Here is a 12,191-nt window from a genome sequence, read left to right on the forward strand (position 1 = left end):
TGTGTGAGTGACTCACCCAGCTCCTGCTGCTCCCCTGGTCCTGGGCTCTACCTAAAGAAAGCATCGACCTGCTCAGAGACCCCTCTGGAAACCAGATTGTTAGGGACCGTGGGGGAGTGGGGAGAAAGAAGTTGCCCTGGAATCAAAGGGGCAACCTTCTGTTCTTTGGGGGAACCCTCAACGTAAGATCCAGCTCCTTGTGCATCCCCTGGAGTACCGAACGGCTTCTAGGGGTGCCTCCGTGCGAGTGGTGGGCTCTGTGGGGGCCAAGCAGAGCTTCCTTTCATGCCCACCTCCTAGGCAACATGTTGTCCTCCCTAACTCCCCTGTGATTCCGTCTGGACTACTGATACTTCATTTGCTTCACTGGCATGGACGAAATAGTGCAAAACACGATTTGGGGCTTGGTGTGCAACTCCTTCCAGCTTGGGGCTGCTGGCTGAAGCTGTCTGGGAGTTGCTCCATGAGAAACATCCTCAAATTGCACCCCCTCCCCCCCCCCCAGGGACAGCGGCAAAGCCCCGTCTTGTCTGGTCTCTCCCCAAAACATCTTATAGTTGTGGTTTCTGGGTTTAGCAAAGTCTTTTCCCAGCATTGCCATTAAAAAAAAATGTTTAAAAAGAAGTGTAAAAATATATATATATATGTTATTTTGGTAGGTGGTATGAAGCCACATGAGGAGCAGAGAGCCAGGCCACTGCAGCAGCCATCCTGCATATTCATCCTTCTGTCCTTGGCCTTAAAAAATGAAGGAAAAAACAGCAAAACCACACGTCTGCAAGGAATCCTCATTGCTTAACGTAGATAAAAGGGTTCAAAGTTCCCCCCTCTCCCCCCAGCCAGCGGGAAGCAGCTCAGTAACCACACCAGGAACTTCAACTGCTCCTCTGGCAGAAGAAACGCTCCCGAGTCCCAACAGCAAGGAAAGCCTGTAATCCAGCCTGGGCTGCAGCACAGCCCGGCACTGATCAAAGGGCTCCTGCGTTTTCTTTCGGTGTTTTTTTGTCCTCTGTCTGGCCAATTCTCTCCTCCAGCTCCACGGGCTGGGAAGGGCAACGTGAGCGCTCAGCGCCGCCGCTCTCCTCCCAGCGCCCGCTCCGGGCTTGCCCTCTCTTGTCCGGGCGGTGTGTGCAGCCAGCGAGGCTGGATGTGAGCTGTGCTCATGCGCTCTTAAAAGCAAAATACGGATCAGCTGGGACGGGGTTTAGCTGAGGGAGCTGTTGGAAAGCTGGGGTTTCGCTCAGCACCCGCGTAGTCAGCGCGCCACGCAGGGGGACGGCTTTCTGCCTGAGCTAGGAGGGCCCGAGGGAGGTGGAGTTGGTTGGGCTGGCGTGGTGAGGAAGAGATCCAAGGAACAAAAAAATCAAGATAAGCACTCACACGACTCACACCTGGGATTTTTGTCTGAGCTTGTTCTTGGATTAAACCGAGCAAGCAGGGTCATCCTTTGGGTTTACTTGGTCCTGTGCCCTTCTCTGACGTTTTCGCGAGTTAACTTTCTTCTGCTGTAGTGTGAGCCAGTAGCCTTTCTCTCTGGATGACAGTAATTTAATGATGGTTAAACCCAGGGAGGTTTTATAACTATTTTAGCTGGCTTGTAGTCAAGTTCCTTGGTTTCAATGGAAGGTTTAAGCTGTTGGTCCTTTGTTTTTGTTAAAGCTCTTGGGAATCGGGCAAATGCAGGACTGTATTGTAGCTGGCTGAGCCAGGCAATGCAGCTATTATTTTTTTTCCTTACAAAGACATTTTGTAGTCTTCACCCAGACAAACTGCAAACTTTTAGAAGTGTAAAAGGCAGAAATATCCATCGTCGAGCCAGCAACGAAAGGTTAGCACACTGCAATTATTCATGTAACCACATTTGTCCTGGTTTCAGTTAGCACAGAATTAATTTTCTTCCTAGTAGCTGGTGGAATGTACCTCCTTCTTCCTTTCTCTTAACTCCTTCATCTGTCCAGACAGTAAGATCTTGCAAAAATGACGTGGGCCCTTGTCCTGAGGCGCAGGAACACGTCAGGGTACCCCAAGGCTGGAGACTGCAGAAGTCTGGGAAGCTGAATCTTATCAAGTGGGAATTCTCCCCTCGCCCAGACCCCAGGCGCTCGCCTGGCCTTTCTCGGGCTCCGTGGCAGGGGCCGCCTCGTTACGTGCATTGCTGGCGTGTTTGCCTGGCTATTTTTGTGCTGCTCACTTACTGTACGTGCAGCTGCAGCCGAGTGCTGTGTCTCTATCAGGGACAGCTGAGATTTTCCATAACCTTTGACTAAGAAATAGCCGTGTCTTTAATCGTGGCCCCTCTGCACAACAGGTAGCACTTGGGAAGATTACATAAATATTACGGTATTAAACATGTTTTCGGCATGTTGCTTGCTTCGGTGTTGCACTTCTTTCCAATAGTGGCTGTGAGGAAGAGGGAATAAATGGCACATTCAGACCATGGGAGAAATTAATAGTCTGATGTATTCTCTGTTTCGATTAGGGATTACCCACTGATTAACCTCCTTGTTATTTTAAACCTTTATATGGATTTATCTAGCAAGAACCCAGACTGAGGCACCCTTAGGAGGAGATCCTGCCTTCTGGCCATGGCAAAAGAGGAAAAGGTTGAACATCTGCCCAACATCCTGAAGGGTAGCTGCTGGCAGATGTTGGTGGTGATTCTCCCTGGGCTCACCTGACTTTGTACACCCATGGGGTGTCATTTTCAAATGAGTTCATTCAATCTGGGTGCCATTTCTGTCAGCGATCAAGGCAAACCGAGCAAGTCTTAGCACACAAAATAAAAAGCAATACGAGTATTTTTCAATACAATTAAACCCAGCATGTTTTTCTGGCTGAAAATCTGTTCCACCTAGCTCATTTCGTTAGGGTGGCAGAGGTGCGGGGAGAGCAGAGTCCCTTCCTTCAGTAAGGTTGCTCTGCTCCAGGCCAGCGAGTGCTGCCAAGAGGCAGCTGTGCCCCAGGAGCCGTTCGCACACCCCGGGGGAGTGGGCTGGTTTCAGGTGACCATTTGCAAAGGTCACCACCTCCGCTGTTTGGTGAAAGAAAAATATGATTTAACGCAGCCCACTCCTTGTCCCACCTGCCTCGGTGATGAGAAAGCAAACACAGCACTGAGTGCGGTGCAGATGCCTTGCACCCTGCATGTATCGGGCATTTGTGGTCACGCACCCGCTGGAGCCCTGCAGCAGCCGCATAGAAAGGGTTCTGGCTGCCGTCTGTCTGCCATCAGAGCTGCACCTGCTGTGCTGGGTACTGCTATCTGTGCTGTGCTTTGCAGGTTTGTTGTTGGGGTGAGAAAAGCTGGGCCTGGAGCTATTCAGCTCCCTGCTATCTCGGCTGGGATCTGCGTCGTGCAGGTATCTGGTGATGCATATTAAAGCAAGTAAGATAGCAAAGCACATGCGCTTTGCACCAAGGGTCAGATACAGCCTGAAGGTTTTCTCTCCTGCCCCAATTTCAGCTTGCTTTGTTTTGGCCAAAGCAAGCCTCAAACTGCCCAACAGGACAGAGGATTGTGGCTGTTTCATCTTAATTGGGAATTACAGCTAGCAATCTGTCAAATCAGGCTTCTCCTCCCAAGAAAACTTAGAGCCAAATGCTTGGCAGTTTGTGCAAACTGCTTTGCCGTCAGATTTGCTATAATGTTCAGTGTTTAAGTTTGCCCACAGTGTAGCACTGGAGCATCAGAGCAGCGTCTTGGAGCGCTGTGTGCCTGTGCATTTAACGTGTCATGGGAGGAAAACTCGTCCGCAGGGTGTTCTATAAAGCACAAGCCAGTCGGTTCACAAGTCTGACGCTCCTTGGGCTGTTGATAACCCTCCTGTTGGCTTGCCAGCACTAGCACAGGACACTGATGAGCCTGTTTTTAAAACCCCAGGGTGGAAAATAACCAGGAGAGGAGTTACTGCCAAGTCAGAGCAGCAGAGATGCTGCAAATAGCGCAAGTGTTGTGCTTCCCGGTAAGCGAGCTTCCCAGCGCGGAGGCATTTTTGTTTACATAACCTGAAGCAGGCTCTGCTGTTTGGGCTGGATGTCTAAACAGTTGCTGAGAGCCAGCAAGCCATGCCTCAGGGTTGGCAATGTATTATTATTATTTTTTTCCAAGTAACTTCTGAACTTGCAGTCCGCTGAGCCAGAGGAAGGAGCGCTGGTGCCCCTGCAGCGAGGTCTGTCCCGCACAGGCCGGCTGTGGAGTCTGCGCCCCAGAAAGACCAGAGGTCTGGATCTTTCCTAGAAACACCAGAACGAAGCAAAAGAACAGAAGTGGGAGGTTTTCAAACGCCAAATCCAAATAGGCTGCAATCCTCTGTCCTGTTGGACAGTTTGGGGCCAGCTTTGGCCAAAACAAAGCAAGCTGAAACTGAAGAAAACCTTCAGCCTCTCCCGACATCGCCACCGAAAGCACGCCACTGTTCTGACACCTCTAACGCCACCAAGCCAGCACCATCAGCATCTCCCCCAGGACCGCAGCACCCCGCATGCCTGCGAAGCAACCAGAGCTAGGGACAGCCACCAGCACACGGTGCCACAAGCCCCTGCTGCACGTATGTGAGAATAGCGGGCACCTCAAAGACCCACATGCTTGATGTTGAGCCATACAGCTCCTGAGGCTGCTTTCAGCATGGATTTTATGCCGTCCAGAAGAGCTGTGGGCTCACGCCAGCTCCATGCACCCAGCGGCCAGGAGCATGGGCAGAGGGATCCTGGCTCCAGCCCCCGCAGCAAGAGGTGGCTGGTGGGGGACCAGCACTGTTCACGAGGTGCCACCGTGCTCCCTGGTCACCTGCTGCTAACCGTAAGCATGGGCTGGTAACACACAGCCAGAGCTGCAAGCAGTGTCTGAGGACGGTGATGTTTGGCAGCGCAGGGAGTTCCTCTGCACTGATTTTGATGTTTTTAGTCAGGGTATGAGGTAGAGGAGAATTCTTATTACCTAATTAACAGCCCTCTTATTTCCAACTTGTGTCAGAAAAGCCTTTCTCTGGGGGGGGGAGGGCTTTCTTCTTTCTCTTTTACGTGATCTCCATGCTTTATTCAATCTGTACTTTGCCTTTCAGCTAAACTACTTCATGTCCTAGTCATACCAAAGTATTTAAGGGCTTCTGACCATTAGCATCTTTGTTCTAGGTCCTACAACATTCTTCCTCATTTCAGAGCAATCCGCAACTCAGTTTTCACTGTTTGGGATAGTTAAACCATCCTAAGCACTTAAGATGATAGATTCTCTTCTGGAGACAGCACGTGGCTTAATTTACCTAGACCAAAAATACTCAACAAAATACTTTTTGAAATGAAAAAACAGGCTCTGTAAGGATGGATTTAAGCGACTGTCCATGTTTCTTGGAGCAGTGCTGATCTGAGCACTGCAGATTTGCTCACCCACCCTGAAAACCGCTGTCTGTGCACGGTGTCCCTACCGTGTCCTTGTCCTCCTTGGAGCCAGGAGCTGGTGGTGGGACACCCAGTGTTGGGTGTCTCTGGCTACCCCATAAGCTGGCCTCCAAGGTTGGAGGCACAGCCACTGTAAGGATGACTAACACAAATCCTTTTAAACACACTGAAAACTACTACTTGAAGGTGACAAGCCTTGCTGGAGCCCAGGCTTACATTATTTCAACACCAAGAAAAAGAGCTCGTCCATCTTGCCAGCCTGGCTTTTGCTCCAGGCGAGCCACGAGCCAGCACCTGGAGGCAGGGTTCTCGTGGTGCTCATGCAGCTCCTGGCAGTGTTCAGACATTTCTGCAGCTCGAGAGGCAGTGTCTCATTCCTGGTGCCCTTTTCAGTGCTTTGTTCAGGTAATGGGCTGAATTAGCCTAAACTTCCATGCCCACGAGACTCCCCAAAGCAGCCCCTAACACCGCACCAGGTATCCAGAAGCCAAACACCTGAAGCACATGGAATGACAAGAAGCTCCAAGTACGGAGCCGTGACACCTTCCAGGCATAACAAGGACTTGGACATCACAGTTGTTTTCCTTCTGTGAATAGAAAGGTGAACTTTGATACAAATACCAGATTCTCAGTAGCTCGGGAGGGACGCATTCAGAGCATTTGAGTTGAATCACATTCTGCATACAGAAAATACTAAGATAATATTGTTTCCAATATTTACACACAGCGTTTGTCAAGTTCTTGCTGTGAGAATTAGATTAGACAATTCTTTCTGGGCCAAAATCCAATTATGACTAAGTTTTTTGAGGGAAAGAGCTTGGCAATCAGGTGGTACATGCTTCTGAAGCCTGTGGCTAGGGAACCAAAGGGTCCAATCGCATCTCCATCATTACCTTGTCCGATTCCTAGTCAAACTAATAAGGAGATGTGAGCAGGATGGATACTTATGATGTCTCTGCAGGAATCAATCAGGTTGTTATTGGGGTACACACAAGGATGAAGGTATGGGCAGCCAGCCCCAAATTATTTCAGGTGGGAGGCTGATGTTGCCAACTGCTTTGTAAAAGACACTCATGCTCTGGAGAGAGCATCTTGTAAAGGGATGTCTGGAAATGTTTCTGTGTCAGTGTTGTTCTGTTGCCAAAATGATGCCTGCTATCCACAGGCGAGCTTTTATCACTGCACTTGAAAGACTTGTAAAGACAAATTTATAAACTATTTTAAAATCTTCCAAAGTATTTCAGTGGGTTTTGAACTCATCAGCTGAAAAATATAAAAATGCAACCCTGTGAGAGTGGCTTGTAAGGACAAAGAAGGGGCATCAGAGACCCACAGCTGCTTTAGAGCAGGAGGTAATAGGAAAAGGACTCCCCGAGTTGTAGATGTCACTTCTGTAGCGCATCACCAAGGTGCAGTCATGAGCCTGACCTGGTCCCAGGAGTAAAATATCAAGTCCCTAAATATCAAGTCCCTGCCTAGCAGTTCTCCTTCCTTCTTTATGTCTGCATTTAAGAAACCATTGTCACCCTGCGTTGCTTTGTAATTCTATGCCTCTTCAAAACTGGAGGCTCAAATTAATTCTCTTCCTAACGTTCAGCTACAGGTTTATTGACTCCTCAACTCTGCAGTCATAACGCCCGGTGTGCCCTTGTGCGTCGTGTCCTCTCCTGCAGGGACAATTCCCCACATGGGGAGGTGCCCGGGGAGAGTGGCAGAGAAGTGGCACCCAGGGCTCTCCTGCACCTGCAGGGCTCTGTATGGGCTGGAGCAAAGCAGAGGGGACGGGCGCAGGGTGCCGAGCCTGCTGTGGGGTATCAGAGGGTGCTGCCAGACCCCACACCCCGCTGCCAGGCCCTTTGCAGCACCCTGCAGTGTCACGGGTGGCCCTGGCTGTCCCCTTACCAACCCTGCCACCACCAGCAGCCGGATCCACAGCGGAAGGACGCAGCGACACTGAGCTTTGCAGAGCGGTTTTATTTTCAGCCTTGGCTTTGCTTCCTCTCCTTCCCAGCTGGGTGCGAGGCGGTGCCACCCTCCCCACCTTGTGTGTCCCCAGCACGGGGGCGGGGACGGGACGCGGGCAGGGCTCACGGGGAGGCACGCTGGGTGTCGCAGCGCTCTCCCTGCCAGCCGCTGTAGCACTGGCAGCTGAAGCCTTCGGCCAGCTGGGACGTGTCCACGCCAGCAGCCAGGCTGCGCACCATGGGCTGGGGCTTGGCAGCCGACAGGTCGATGGCGAAGCGGAGCGGGTCGAGGTGCAAGAAGCTCTCCTGGTCCCCCCTGCGCACACAGCGGCCGTGGCCGGAGCAGAGGCTCTGGCTGCACAGCTGGGCGCTGGTGGTCACGTTGACGATGTAGTGGCCCAGGGCACCGTCCAGGTAGTCCTTCAGCTTCAGGCACATCTCCTGCACGGGAAGGTGATATCACAGCCCCATCGCGGTGGGAATGAGGGTCCTGAGGTCCCCGTCCCGCCTCCCCTCCCCAACTCACCTTGGAGGTGCTGTAGTTGGAGCTCCCCCAGAGCACGATGCCCGCAGCGCCCTGAGCCGCGCTCTCGCCGATGGTGTTCACCAGGTCCTCCTGCACCCGAGGGGAGAGGAGAGGTCACCTGGGCACGCCACCACCCCACCAAAAGCCACCTGGCACTGAGCCATCAGCCACCTTCTCCCAGCACAGCGCCGCAAAGCCCCAGAGCACCCCGGTGCCCCGCACCCCATCCCCACCAGCCCCACCTCAGAGAGGAAGTCGACGGTGTTGTCGAAGGCGATCTGGGCGTAGGGCAGGACGGGGATGGCGGCGGTGAGGACGCCGTCCTGGACGGCGAAGGCCTCGGCCACGCGGTAGCGGACGTAGCTGAGCACCTTGCCTGTGCCCTTGAGCTGCGGGGGCAGGTAGATGCTGGGGTAGAGCGCCCGGCTGCTGTTCCAGAGCCACCCCAGCTCCCGGTTGCGCTGGCGCTCCACCGCCGGGCAGCTGCCGTTGTACTGCGGGCTGCCGAAATCGTTGTTGTAGCAGTCGGGGAAGCCGTAGAAGCCCCAGTAGCCGCCGGGCCGCAGGCGCTCGCCCAGCTGCAGCGTCTGCTCCATGAAGTTGCGGGCGGCCTCCTCGTACTGCTGCTGGGCCATCTTCTCCACCAGCCTGGAGGGCCACTCCGGGTGCTGCTGCCTCACCAGCTCCTCCGACCTCTGGCGGTAGACGTCCATGGAGCCCCAGTCGCGGACCCAGAGCGGGCGCCAGCTCTCCCAGTCGATGACGGCCAGCCCATCATAGGAGGCATCGGGCAGGGCGCTCCGCACATCACGGGCAGCCTGGCGGAGGTGTGCGGCCAGGCTGGCGTTCTGCGGCAGCCCCCCATCCACCGGTTCACCCTGCGGGGAGTAGTGTGGGTAGAGCCCCAGGCGCTGGCTGTAGAAGAGGGTGACGTCCTGCCCCACAAAGGCCTGCTGCGCGTTGGCCAGCACGTCGAAGACGCCGAGGGGCAGCGTGACGTTGTGCCAGCGGGCACAGGGCTCGCTCGGCACGTTCCACACCGTGACGAAGGGACGGCCGGCGAGGACGGGACCGGGACCAGTGGTGGTAGCAGCAGAGGTCGGGGTGGGCAGGAGCAGCAGGGTCCAGCAGTGCCACCACCGCCACATGGTGCCCGGGGACGGCGCGCTGGGGGCACGCCGAGCTTTTATGGGCAGCCCGGAGGGACACGGGGCCCCTGCAGGTCCCGGTGGTGGAAACCGGAGGCTGGCACGGTGGCGGGCCCTGGTTAATCAGTGACACGAGGGGGGGGGGGGGGACACGGGACAAGGTCGGGCTGGGGACGGCGCCGCGCCGGGACCGCCCGGTGCCCTCCGCGCCACCCCCCCCGGCACCGGCCACGCTCGCGGGGTGGCGCCAAATCCGGGTGTGGGCGTGGCCTCTGGTGGATGTGGGCGGGGCTAACACCGCGGTGGGCGTGGCCTCGCACGGGGGCGCGCCCTTGGTGCTCCACGTGTGTGCCCCCCCCCCCCTCCCCAGCACCCCCCCAGCCCCAGCCCCAAGGAGCCGCTGTCGCTCGGCGCCGCTTCGGCTTTAATCGCGGTGCGGCCACGCCGCCCCCGTCCCTCCCCTTACAACAGGAGAGGCCCCCCCCGTGCCCTCCCTCCATCCCCAGCCACCCCCCGGTGGGCACCAGCCCCCAGCACCCAGGGCAGGAGAGGGGTGACCCCCACCCCCCCCAACCCCAATAAGCTGCCAAGCAGGCGATTTAGGGCCAGTGTCCCTCAGGTCCACTACACCGCTGCAGAAAGGGGGTGCTGGGGGGCCCCGTCGCAGTCCAGCGAGGCTAGCGCCAGCCCAGGATTAGCAGCAGCAGCAGCAGCACCCCCAGTCCCATGGGCGTCGGGGGGCCGGGGGCTCCCCCGCGGGGTCCTGCCGGCTGCTGGCAGCTGCTGCCCTGCCAGCCCTGGTAGCAGTGGCAGTGGAAATTGGTCCGTAGGAAGCGGGTGTCAGCGGGGGACAGGCGGCCCTCGGCCCAGAGGAGGGGGTGCTGGGGGTGCTCCGCGTCCCGGCGCCGCAGCTGGAAGCTGCTGGGGTTGAGGTGCAGGAAGACGTCGGCGGAGCTGTCCTGGCGCAGGCAGCGGCCCTGGCCCTGGCACAGCACCGTGCTGCAGAGCTGCGCTGCTGTCGTGACGTTGACGATGTAGCGGCCCAGGTCCCCCTCCAGGTAGTCCTTGATGGTCTGGCACGACTCCTGGGGTAAAGAGAAGGGGTCAGCAGGGGCGTGCTGGGGTGCCCCAGGGTGCATCCCAGGTGGAGAGGACGCCCTGTCATCAAGCTGTCAGTGCCCTCCCACCCCTCACCCAGACAGACCCCAAACCTACCCGGTTTTTGGTGTAGTCTGCGTCACCCCAGAAGATGACCCCGGCTGCACCCAGCGCTGCACTCTCGCCAATGGTGGAGATCAGGTCCGGCTGCAGTGACAAGAGCCTGGTTAGTGCCCACAAGCCCATGAAGCACAGGGTGTCCCAAAAATACCCATGCCACGGGGTAAGGGGACTGTCCCGGCTCCTCAGAGAGGAGCCTGCACCCAGACCCTCCTCCCTGGGGCTGGACCCACCAGCGCAGGAGCCGAGGGCTCTCACAGCTCAGGGTCCCAGCTACAAGGACCCATGCGTCCAGTGACACCTCCCAAGGGAGGGGACGTGGGGACAGCGGCCAGCACTCCGGCCAGCCCAGAACCTCTTTCCATCATGGGTTGAGGCCACCCATGGCTGGGATGAGGACAGCCCAACAGCACGGCCCCGCTGCCAGCCCTACCTGGCTGAGCACGTCCATCTTGCGGATGTAGGTGGGCCGGGTGTAGACGAAGACAGGCAGGCTGTAGCCGTCGTGGTGCTGCTGCGAGATGCGCATGGCCTCCATCACCCGCGCCCGCACGAACTTGCGGCTGTTGGGGGTGGAGGCCAGGAGGGGGTCGAGGTAGATGGAGGGGTAGAGCGCCATGCTCTCCCTCCACAGCCACGCCAGCTGGTCGTTGCGCGTCTTCTCCACGTCCGGGCACTGCCCCGTGTAGCTCTCCTTGTTCTTGCTGTAGTCGTGGTTGTAGCAGTCGGGGAAGAGGTAGAAGCCCCAGAGCTGCTTGGGGCGGAAGCTCTTGGCCGAGCGCAGCGTGCTCACCATGAACTGCCGCGCCGCCGACTCGAACTCGAAGACCGCCTGCTTGTTCACCTCCTCCAGGGAGCGGTGGGGCTGCCGCTGCACCACCAGCTGCCGCGAGACCTCCTGGTAGACGTCCTTGGGCTTCCAGTTGCGCACCCAGATGGGCCGCCACTCCTCCCAGTCGATGACGGCCAGCCCCTCCTTGGCGGGCGAGCGGATGTACTTGCCGATACCCTCCTGGAGCCGGGCGAGGTGCTCGGCCAGGCTGCTGCGCTGGGGCACGCCGCCGTTGACGGCCACGCGCTGGCTGGTGTAGTAGGGGTAGAGCCCCAGGCGCTCCTTGTAGAAGATGGTGAGGTTCTGGTCCACGAAGCCCTCGTTGGGCGACGCCTGCAGGTCGAAGATGCTGAAGTCCAGGGCCACCTGGAAGCGGGGCTTGCAGTCCTGCGTGGGCACGTTCCAGGCCACCAGGAACGGCCGCCGGGTCAGCAGCGGGGCCGCCGACGGCTTCTCGGGGGGCTGCCGGGCCAGGGCCAGCAGCGCCAGCCAGGGCAGCGCCAGCGCCGCCGCGCAGCCCCCGAGCATCGTGCGGGCACCGGGCGGGGGGCGAGCCCGGCCCCGCTCCGCTCCCCTCCGCTCCCCTCCCTCCGCCGCCGCCTTTGTCCGGGACAAAGCCACCGGGGCGCGGCCGGCGCGGGGCAGCCACGTGCGGCGGGGCCGCCCCCTCCCGCTCCCGGTGCGGGCCCGGCGCCGGAGCCCGCTGCCGCCCCGCGCCCCCTCCCCGCCCGCCCGCCCGCCCGCCCGCCCGCGCTGCCGCCGCCGCCGCTCCCCGCAGCCGCTGCCCGGCCCCGGTGCCCGCTCCGGCCCCGCTCCCGCCGCGCACCCCCGGCGCCGCCCCCCCGCCGCCCGCTTTAAGGCGCCCGGCGCGCACCACGCCCGCCGCCGCGGGGGTGCCGCCCCCCGCCGCACCGCCCGGCACGGCCCGGCCCGGCCCCGCCCGCGGCTCAGCCCCCGCTGCGGGGGCGCCGCTGCCCGCGAGGTGCCGGCGGAGCGGAGCGGGGCGGCCGGGATGCGGATACCGGGGGGGCAGAGCCCCGGTAACGGAGCGGTTCCCCCCCCGCGTAGCGCGCTTGGTACGGCCCGGCCGGCCTCGCGCGGCGGGGGGC

At 58.6% G+C, this 12,191-nt stretch overlaps 2 protein-coding genes across 2 annotated transcripts; both read right to left on the reverse strand.

Annotated features, from left to right (window-relative positions):
• Positions 1–7,481: 7,481 nt before the first annotated feature.
• Positions 7,482–9,052, reverse strand: HYAL1 (hyaluronidase 1). The gene is made up of 3 exons (XM_032194242.1): positions 8,127–9,052; positions 7,885–7,974; positions 7,482–7,799 (listed from the first exon to the last, which is right to left on the reverse strand). Exons 1-3 carry the CDS (start codon positions 9,030–9,032, stop codon positions 7,482–7,484), a joined length of 1,314 nt encoding a protein of 437 aa, XP_032050133.1. The 5' UTR covers positions 9,033–9,052.
• Positions 9,053–9,709: 657 nt separating this feature from the next.
• On the reverse strand, positions 9,710–11,610 carry HYAL2 (hyaluronidase 2). The gene is made up of 3 exons (XM_032194243.1): positions 10,684–11,610; positions 10,248–10,337; positions 9,710–10,117 (listed from the first exon to the last, which is right to left on the reverse strand). The coding sequence occupies exons 1-3, from the start codon at positions 11,608–11,610 to the stop codon at positions 9,710–9,712; spliced, it is 1,425 nt and encodes a 474-aa protein (XP_032050134.1).
• Positions 11,611–12,191: the final 581 nt, after the last annotated feature.

This window comes from Aythya fuligula, chromosome 10 (genome assembly GCF_009819795.1).
Source record: "Aythya fuligula isolate bAytFul2 chromosome 10, bAytFul2.pri, whole genome shotgun sequence".
Lineage (NCBI taxonomy): Eukaryota > Metazoa > Chordata > Aves > Anseriformes > Anatidae > Aythya > Aythya fuligula.